Raw genomic sequence first — 10,255 nt, forward strand, 5'->3', positions numbered from 1 at the left:
GCTAATGTCCACAATAAGAACAAAGGTGTCCATGAAATTGAGAGGAAGGACAACAGGAACGTAGTCCCAGTTTTGCAGAGACTCCTCAGGTCCTACCAGTTCCAACCACAGGATAGAAGTGTTGAGTTAAGGTGGAAAAGAAACTCAACAACAGAGCTTGCAATTCTCAGTGGCTTCAGGTATCCACTGGGCATCCTGACACATAACCCCGTGAAGGTGCCTACTGGATGTCCTTCCTCTTTGTACAGCCGTCAAAGGCCAAGCAAACCAAGGCATTTCTACTAGTTAGGGCAGCACAACGGGCCACACACTTCCTCAGGCTACCCTTGACCTCGCTGTTCCTAAGGCTGTAGATGAGGGGGTTCAGCATGGGGGTGGCAATAGTGTAGAATGCCGATACAACCTTATCATGGTTAGCCGACCTGGAAGATGTGGGTCTCATGTAGATGAAAATGGCAGCTCCATAAAAGAGGCCCACTACAGCCACGTGAGAGGAGCAAGTGGCAAAGGCCTTCTTGCGGGCTTCTATGGACCGCATTCGGAGGACAGTGGCCAAGATGAGGCCATACGATGTCAGGATGAGGGAGAAGGGGACCAGAAGCATCAACACACAGCAGATGTACATGACAAACTCAAAGGCAGATGTATTACCACAAGCCAGGTGCAACAACACAGGGGCCTCACAAAAGAAGTGGTCGATTTCGTTCCGGTTGCAAAACTGGAAGCTCATTGTGGCGGCAGCCTGCATGGCTCCATCAGCTGCGCCCAGGAGCCAAGATCCCAAGGTCAGTCTCAAACATAACTGCCAGCTCATGAGAACCGGATAGCGCAGAGGGTGGCATATCGCCACGTAGCGGTCATAGGACATGGCCGCTAAGAGGAAGCACTCGCCACCTCCCAGTGTGAGGAAGAAGAAGATCTGGAAGCCACAGCCAGCAGTGGAGATGAACTTCTTGCCCGTTAAATAACCCGCTGCCATGGGGGGCACAGTGGTGGTGACCAGCATCATGTCCATAAGAGAGAGCTGACTGAGGAGAAAGTACATGGGTGTGTGGAGCCGGCGATCCTGCTGAATCAGGAGAAGCAGGAGGGCATTGCCTACCACGGAGTTGAGGGCCACAGTCAGAACCAGCACAAAGAGAACCAGGTGAGCTCTGGTGTAGTTAAAGAGTCCTAGGAGAATGAACCCAGCTGTGGCATTCCCCATGTCCGTGGTTCCCAGCAGGGGCAGCACTGCAAATCGAGGGAGGGGAGAGAGTTTCATTATCTGTGACTCTGTGTGAACTACGCATGCCCAGAAAGTTGCCTTGAGAAATGGTGAAACCCACTTCAAATCCATCTACGCTAGCAAAATGTTCCAACACAGTCACAACTTAACATAAATCTTTCCTCATTTCCAAGGTTTACCTGACACATGCCACCAGAACAGTGAGTTCAGTAATGAATCAACGTTCTTTGTAAGCTGAAGGAACTCCTGATTTTTTATTACACCGTAGCAACATAATGGTTGAGAACTATTTGCTTATTCATAATTTATAATTTCATATTAATTATACTTTGCATAATAAAGTCTTGGTTGATGAAATATCTGTTATATACAACTTAGGGACTGTTAATGTAGGTGACACATTTAATATATCAAAATTTTTATTTATTGAGACAAGGTGTCATGTATCCCAGGCTGGACTTGAATTTTCTAAATAGTAGAAAATGACCTAGGAACTCTGATCTTACAGGCTCTTCCTCATGAGTGCTGAGTTACAGGCATGTGCTACCATGTCTGGTTTATGTAATGCTGGGAAATGGACACAGAGATTTGTGCATGGCAGGTAAAAATTTTACACACTAAACCATCAAACTTTATTGAAAAAACCAAGTTCATATGATTTTCTCCAACACTGGATAATAAATGTCTCGCCAAACAAAAGGGTTTTTGCTCCTAGATCTAAAAGTAGGAAAGCCAGACTGTGGATAGAGGATAGACTCACCCTGGGGTGGGAGTTCACTTGGTTCTGTTTACAGAGGTTGGCACTTCAGATACCAGAAGACTTCTTGGGGTTTTCTAAGTATGAACCTGTAATGCTAATGAATGCTTCCATGAACTCTTCCTAAGTATTTTGTCCTCAGTCAGACCCTCCTTCTTCAGCACCACACAAACTCATTCTTTAGTGGGTAACTCAGAGACCCTAGTGTTTGCCCAGCTGTAGAGAAAACAATGATTCCTGCGTCACTCTCAAGAGACTTTAAATCTTTACTTTCATTTTAATCTTTGCCTTGCTTTTGGCCAAGATTGGTTGAGCTTATTGAATCAAAATATCCACCCTACAAAGATGTGGATACTACTTCATCCTCAAGATTGTTGTCTAGCACAAATGCCTTGAGGAAGTCCGTGCCTTCTGGGGGTACCTCCCTTGTTTCTTCTCCGCTAAAATCACAGCTATGGCTGGAACAATAACCCCATGACTCACTCAGCCCCTGACCAAGTCCCTGAGCATCTTAGTTGGTTGTGTGAAAGTTAAATATTTTGCAGATCATTTTATCTTTTGAAAGTTACTTTGAAAGTATGTTCTCTTTGCTCGGCTCATGAGTTGCCCACATGTCCAGTTCTCAGATACCCTTTTGCCCCAGAAACTATGTGGAACCATGGCCATGGCTCTCAAGACACCCCATTGCTGAAGACTCAAATCCTGCCTGACTCACTTTTCACTGTTCCAACCTCTCATTATCGAGGATAGGCGAGACTTTAAGTTTGCTTTGTTTCGCCACTGGGAGGCAGGGAGCAACTTCCTTAAATTCATTTCTGCAACTGCAGTCACTATTTTATGTACATAAACACTGTGGTGTTGTTAGGCGCCTTCCACACTAGAATCCATCTTCTAAATTCTCTTAATGCTGCCAGATGAGAATTCGGCCCCCATTAAGCAAAACTCCCTCTTCTTTTTTCCCCCACAGCTGCTGGCAGCCACTATTCTCTCTTCCTCAGTAGTATGTGCCGTTGTGAAGCTTTGATGCTGCCATCCCACAGAACCCACCTACTTGTGCCTGTATCTCAAGCCATTTCCGAAGTCCCGAGGGCTCATGGATGTCATGTCTGCCCTCCATTCATTTTTCAGGAAGTTAATGGTCCACTGTGTGGGGCGTACTGTGATTGCTGCTCACCAGTCTGGGGCCAGTGCCGCAGGCCTTTCCCTCCCTTTGGGATACACGTGCACCAGTTTGATAAGATGCTTGACACCAGATGTTGGAGTGTGTGATTTGATAAAGAAGTAAGATACCACATTAAACAGCAATGACGAATCTTTGCTTAAAACATGCAAGAGTGGCACACGTGTTTTCAGAAAACCATTTCAACAGTTACCCCTACTTCTCTGTTTCTTTAAAAACACATTTATGTTTTGTTCTATGTATACAATATTAGAGATTGGATATAGGGCCTCCTAGAGGCTTGCCAAGCTCTCTATCACTGAGTTATACTCACAAACCTAGAAAAATATATATTAAGAAATTTCTACTTATATTTATAGTTTAGAAGATTAGAAATTATCTGCTCAACTTTTTAGTGGCAATAGATGGATACATTTTAAGGTGAAATAAATGTTTAATAGTGTTCAATCATTATAAATCTAATTGTGTGTTCAGTTTGTTTTAATAAAATTATTGTCTATACCTCTTTATACAAATGAGACAAGTTACTACTAATTAAAGTATTTATAAACCACCACAGAGTAGACTGTAGGGATAAATTCCTAACACTGATCATGGAACTGAAACATGGTTGAAATTGGTCCTAAAGAATTAACTCATTTGGGAAACACACTAAATGCATTACTGGGCAATGAGACCTCCAGCTTGACTAGGGCAGGGAATGGGGAAATGTTTACCCTGAAAAATAAGGGATTCCTTTTGCCCTCCTTGCTTTGTGTCCATCGGGCTGGACATCTCCTTGCCACATTCCACAGCTCTTTCTTAAAACTACACTCGCACCTTCTGCATTTGAAACCACAGTCACAGACAGATGCCTCTCTTTTCTTCCCACAAAAGCCTTGTGGGAAACCACAGAGAAGTCAGAATATATAGTTTCCTTTCCACATTTCCCCAAATTCATTGTGAATATGTAATTTTAAAAGTCTATACTTCAGGATAGAGAAATGAGAATCAACCGGCACGTGTAAAAGAAGGTTAGTAGCAAGGGCTTGTTTATATTGATAAAATTATAGGGTTGCTTTTAAAAGAATTAACCTATTGCCAGCATGCGCTTGCACACATTTTAATTCACTGAGGACTGAGATGTCTAACCAGGAAGACTTTCTCTGTCAAATGCAGAGTTCTGGGACCGGATTTTCTATGTAGCCGAGGGCTCCTTGTTTCTCCAGTCTCCATCTCTCAAGTTCTGGGATTTGGAATTGTGCTTTCTAGAGTTAAAGTTCACAAATAATCAGACATGAAAAGGTTGGTATGACCTACCTGCAAGAGTCAAAACTGGTGTCCAGCAGGTTGGATCTGCACCCTCTGTGATGCACCTGGATGTAACCTCCTGGACGAGAGGTGTGGTGTGTCTAACCTAGCCCTCCACCTCCCTCATATCAATGCCTGGGCTGATCTGTCATGAGGATGGCCCAGTGCCAGCGTGGGCTGCAAACACTATCCCATTAATACCCCAGAGCTGCCGCGGTGATAATTCAGTGGCCAAAAGTGTTTACTGTGTTGAGAAATTAAAAAAATTCCCAAGAGATTGTGAATGGTCCACACATCTCATAAAGCTGTGAATCATGGGAATGACAGAGGATGGCTCAGGATAAAGAAATATAAATAAGTGTCCTTGAAAAGGGGTTGCAATTTCAAGTGGAGGAACCAGGGTATCACGTGATTCTGGTAATTTCTGCACAGACTTCAGCAGATAGGAAGATTAAACTGTCTTCTATTCAGACCAGCTCAATTGTCAAAACAGCAACGAAAATAAAATGAAGCTCGTGGAAGGAATTACCTGTGGTTTATTATCTTCTTGGACTCAGTTTGAGACAATTAAATTTGTGTCTTATGCACAGGTTTCTGTGCATTTGCAAGAGGCTGTTATATTTTGATTTTATATTTGCATTTTTGAATCTGTATAGTAAAATAACAGCAATAACAAAAACAACATTAATAATTAATAACAGTAACAACATCTCCAGGCTGTATTCATATCAATGACACTTCTCAGGTTGAATATATATGGATTTCAGGATGTTTGCTTTTTTTTTTTTTTTTTTTTTTTTTAAGGAATTCCTGTGTAACAGCTCTGGCTGTCCTGGAACTTGCTCTGTAGACCAGGTTGGCCTCAAACTCACAGTGATGCCTGCCTCTGCCTCCCGAATGCCACCTAGCTGATCCTTTTCTTTTGATGTTTTCTAATACTGGGTACCCTGGGAACTTGGATACATGCTTTGCAATTTCTGAGTTATCTAGTGCTATATAGAGACTCCAGATTCTACAACTGGAAATAGATAAATGGAAACAAAATAAAGCAATAATTCTTTATCATGGATTATGTGTTAGGGAAATATACCTGGTTAAAAAATGTAAGACAAGCCGGGCGATGGTGGCGCACGCCTTTAATCCCAGCACTCGGGAGGCAGAGGCAGGCGGATCTCTGTGAGTTCGAGACTAGCCTGGTCTACAGAGCTAGTTCCAGGACAGGCTCCAAAGCCACAGAGAAACCCTGTCTCGAAAAACCAAAAAAAAAAAAAAAAAAAAAAAGTAAGACAATTTGGTAAACTGCAATTCCCATTTAATTTTATTTAAAGGAAAGAACAGGTTTTTTCATTATTTAACATTTATTTACTTACTTATATAAAACTCAGCATCATGTAATTCAGGCTGGAATAATAGTAAACTATTAAACTAGCTTAGTAGCAGAGGCTGGCTTTGAACCTCTGATCCTCCTACCTCTTCCTCCCATCTGCTGGGATAGCCACCACAGTGGGTTTATCTGTTGCTGGAGATGGAAACACTTACCAGCTGAGCCACTCCCTCAGTCCTTTGCTTAGATTTCTTTCATCAAATTGAAACTTTATCAAACTGGCAAATCCTACTTGAATTTATAATTGTTCAAAGGTGCATAGGCCAAATTTAAGCCCACATTAGAAACAGCAAACACCCCTAGGCTCCAGGTGAGGCCAGTCGGGCACCATGGACATTCTGCACAGAAGCTTTCTACAGGAAAGTGACCGTCCTTCCTGACAAAGCTTATGTCCCTTTCTGTTCTGACCACTGCTGTGCTGGGGTCTCTAGAGGCTATCAAGAGACGCTGCCCTGTCACAGAATGGACACTGTTGCATGACTAAATCAAGTCCTGAGAGAGTCTATGGAGTTCAAGGATGAGTAGAGGCATTCAGAGACCGGCGAGAGGAAGAATGGGGCTCAGAAGCTCTGAGGAGCCGAGGGTGCACCCCATGTGAGTATTTGGTGTGGGTTCCATAAGGGCTGTATGACTAGGGTGAATATCGAGGTCACCCATCCTGAGGATAGGCTGTATCTGCTAAGTGCATAGCACAGAGGCTTGGGTCAGCCATCTTTAATGAGGGAGGGATTCATACTCTATTGTTGCCTTCTCACTCAGAGAAGGCGCTCCTGGGATTCACGGAGGACACACATGCAAGGATGGGGATCCAGGAAGCTGGGAAGTCCTCTCAGGATCGACACCTAAAGAAGAATTAAGCAGAATTGAGCAAATGGTGAAAATGAACTCTGATGCCCAGGGTTAAAGTCCTGAGAAAGTTAGGGGATAGGCTCTGAGAGTCTCACAGCAGTCATGCACTTGGGCTTTAGCGTTGCTGCAAGGACACTGGTTGTGATTTGCTCCCAGAAATGGACTGTGACCTTGGTCTTAACAGTTTTTCCCAACAAGAAAAATACCTTGAGAGGAACTTAGCTAAGAACTGGTGGATTACTACCTTCTAGGCAACTCTGGGGAGTTGGGACTTTTAAGTATTGAAGGGGAAAAGTTGTGCATATGGCAGAAACACATCCCAGCCTAGATACTGCTCACAGCCACTTCCTTAAAACACGGAGGTGGTTGCTTTGCTGGGGCACACTGAAAACAGATAACAATGGTCAATAGTTCACCAAAACAGAGGAATTCCTGGGAGCACCAGCACCAAAGAAAGATTGGGACAGGTAGGGGCTGTGAAAAGGGGTAGGTCTGTCTGCCTTTATACAGAGTGGCCTCAGGGTCAACTCAGTCTCTGCTGCCAATGCCTCTCCAAAGATGTGGCTTGCCCAGTGTGCCTTTGTTTTGCTGAATGGTGTAAGTCCTTGGTAGAAAAACTGGTACACAGCAAACATAGAAACAAATTGTGGACCCTCCCTTCAAGAAAACTTGCCTGTCTTTCCTGTGACAAGCTCTGAGGCTGAAAGTTGGCTCAAAGCAGCCAACAGGGGGATGAGCTGTGATGCTTGCCTTTGTGGAAGTTCCTAGAGTTTGTATCTCCCTTCCTTTCCTTTTGCCTCCGATGTGCTATCTAACACACCTGTGCTAGGTGTCTCTCTCCATTCTCTGAGGCCATAACAGGATACCTGGGTACCATCTCCTGGGTACCAAAGAAGGAATGTTTGTTCCCCAGTGTTCTGCAATGGGGAAAGTTTAAATTCAAGGGTCCTGCATCTGCCAGGGGCCAGATTCTCTATTAGCAGATGGTGGAAGGACAAGGAAAGGCCAGAGGGGGATGACAATGGAAGAGGGGGCTGTACTTGGAATGGACTGAACTTTGAAGACGCCCTGACTGTTTGGCACGTCAGTGATTGTGGAGGGATTGGAACATTGCGAGTCCAGAACCAAACGATCTTTGGTTAATCTTTAGTCTTCACCTGTACATGACCTAACATATGAATGACTGCTAAGAAAATCCTTAGGGATGTGCAGAGCACTGGCTTCCAACAGACCAAGAACAGAGTCAGATAGCTAGTGAGCCTGTACCCGAGATGCCCCTGTAACCTTCACCGGAACCTGCCTACCTGCTGTTCCCCCAAAATGTGTTTGAAAGGCGTATTTATTTTGAAACTTTTAAATTTTATTACTATAAAAAACTTCACAGGGCAGGGAACCATGACTGCTCTTTGGATAGGAGAGGGAGGGAGTGGGAGAAGAGAGGGGGGAGGGGGAGAGGAGTGGGGGGAGGGGGAGGGAAATGGGAGGCTGGGAGGAGGCGGAAACTTTTTTTTCTTATTCTCAATAAAAAAAAAACTTCACAAAACTGGCACCATGTTGGAACATGGAACTGGGGATAATCTAAATCTGGAGGGGCTATGGTGACTCATTTTTGGCTCTAGAATAAACTCTTATTCATTTTGAGGTGAGTTGTGAGGTTTTTTTTTTTTTGGTATGGAAACGGTCAAACTCACTATTATTTCATTTTATTATTTGAGACAGGGTCTTATGTAATCCACCTGCCCTAGAACTTACAGTTCTTCTGTATGGCTGGTTTTGTTGCCATACAAGCAAACTAACACTGTAATAATGGCGCAAATGTTCTCCCATCATGGCAGTGGATTTAATAATGGTGCAAATGCTCTCCCATCATGACAGTGGATTTAATAATGGCACAAATGCTCTCCCATCATGGCAGTGGAGCCCTGAGGCCTAACCACTTCTTAAAGATCTCATCTTTAAACACCCTTAAAATAGAGATTTGGAAATCTCATAATGATTCCTATTTTTTGGTTATATTTGTTTTGTTGTTACAGATGTTAAATATAGATACAATTTTAAAGCCATAAGCCCTACATGCCCATCTCCTTTTAAAGAATTCTTTAAATTGTAAATAATTTTGGAAAATTCCCCTGAAACATTTTGATGTATGTTTTATGCAATTATGTTTATGTTTAATAATTCTTACTGGTTATGTATTTCATTACAATTTACCTTGTAATAATAATAAATTAGGCACTACATTTTTAAGTTATTGTCCATTTATTCTTTTTCCTCTTATGCTTTACATTAAGTTATATGATTAAAGTCTAGCTAACAGACCTGTGTCACTGGCTCTCATCTCTAAGATCTTACTTTAAAAGAAACAGAGTAGCTAGTCCAAGGGACACCAGCAGGGCAAGTTGATTTTACATTTGTTTTCCAAACACTTGGTAAAATTTAGAATATAAAAAAACAAATGAGAGTCAGATAAATTAATACAACGCTAAAGAGTGAGCTCAATGGAATAGGTCAGCTGAGCTAGTGAGTGAGCTGTGCCTAAGCTGAGTAGGGCTGTTTTGGTGACCTTCCCTCTGCACGTTTATCACACTGTCTTCTGCAGCCACTTCCTCAGGGCTCCCTTGACCTCCTTGTTCCTCACACTGTATATGAGGGGGTTCAGGACCGGTGTGAAGATCGTGTAGAAGGCAGACACCACTTTGTCGCGCTTTCCCGGCTGATGGGACTTAGGCCTCATGTAGATGAACATGATGGCCCCGTAGAAGAGCCCCACCACAGCCAGGTGTGAAGAGCAGGTAGCAAAGGCCTTCTTCCGGGCTGCTGAGGATCGCATGCGGAGTACTGCAACCAGGATGAGGGAGTAGGAAACCAGGATGAGGCACAGAGGGATCAGGAGCATAAGGATGCAGCAAATGTACATGAAGAACTCAAAGACTTTGGTGTCGGCACAGGCGAGGCGCACCAGAGAAGGCGCCTCACAGAAGAAGTGGTTGATGGTTCGAGAGTGGCAAAAGGGGAAACTCAAGATGGTGCCCGCTTGCAACAACCCATCAGCGGCTCCCAGGAACCAAGATCCCAAGGTCAGATGCACGCATAGCTTGGAGCTCATGAGGACATGGTAGCGAAGGGGCTGACATACAGCCACGTAGCGGTCATAGGACATGGCTGCCAGGAGGAAGCACTCGCCCCCTGCCAGGGTGAGGAAAAGGAAGATCTGGGAGCCACAGCCTGCAGCGGAGATGGACCTCATGCTCATCAAGTAGTTGGCTGCCATCTTGGGGATGATGGTGGAGACGAGCATCATGTCCATGAGGGAGAGTTGGCTGAGAAGGAAGTACATGGGCGTGTGGAGCCTGGGGTCCCTGCAGATGAGCAGGATCATGAGGGCGTTTCCCATCAGGGAGGCGGTGAAGATTACTAACACAACAGAAAACAGGAACAGGTGGACTTGTGTGTGGCTGAAGAGCCCAAGAAGAATGAAGTCTAACGCTGTGGTGTTACTGGGAGACTCCATGACTCTGGTCAAACCTGCAAGACAGGAGGATGCTTTTTTTTTTTTTTTTTTTTTTT

At 44.0% G+C, this 10,255-nt stretch overlaps 2 protein-coding genes across 2 annotated transcripts; both read right to left on the minus strand.

The window, feature by feature from the left end:
- Positions 1-220: 220 nt before the first annotated feature.
- On the minus strand, positions 221-1,207 carry LOC126494332 (olfactory receptor 2T8-like). The gene has a single exon (XM_050131616.1). It carries the CDS (start codon positions 1,205-1,207, stop codon positions 221-223), a length of 987 nt encoding a protein of 328 aa, XP_049987573.1.
- An 8,062-nt stretch (positions 1,208-9,269) lies between these two features.
- LOC126494348 (olfactory receptor 2T33-like) lies at positions 9,270-10,199 on the minus strand. Its single transcript, XM_050131633.1, has one exon. The coding sequence runs from the start codon at positions 10,197-10,199 to the stop codon at positions 9,270-9,272; it is 930 nt and encodes a 309-aa protein (XP_049987590.1).
- Positions 10,200-10,255: the final 56 nt, after the last annotated feature.

The sequence above is a fragment of the Alexandromys fortis genome, unplaced genomic scaffold (genome assembly GCF_014885135.2).
Source record: "Alexandromys fortis isolate MF-2015 unplaced genomic scaffold, M_Fortis_MF-2015_v1.1 scaffold_367, whole genome shotgun sequence".
NCBI lineage: Eukaryota > Metazoa > Chordata > Mammalia > Rodentia > Cricetidae > Alexandromys > Alexandromys fortis.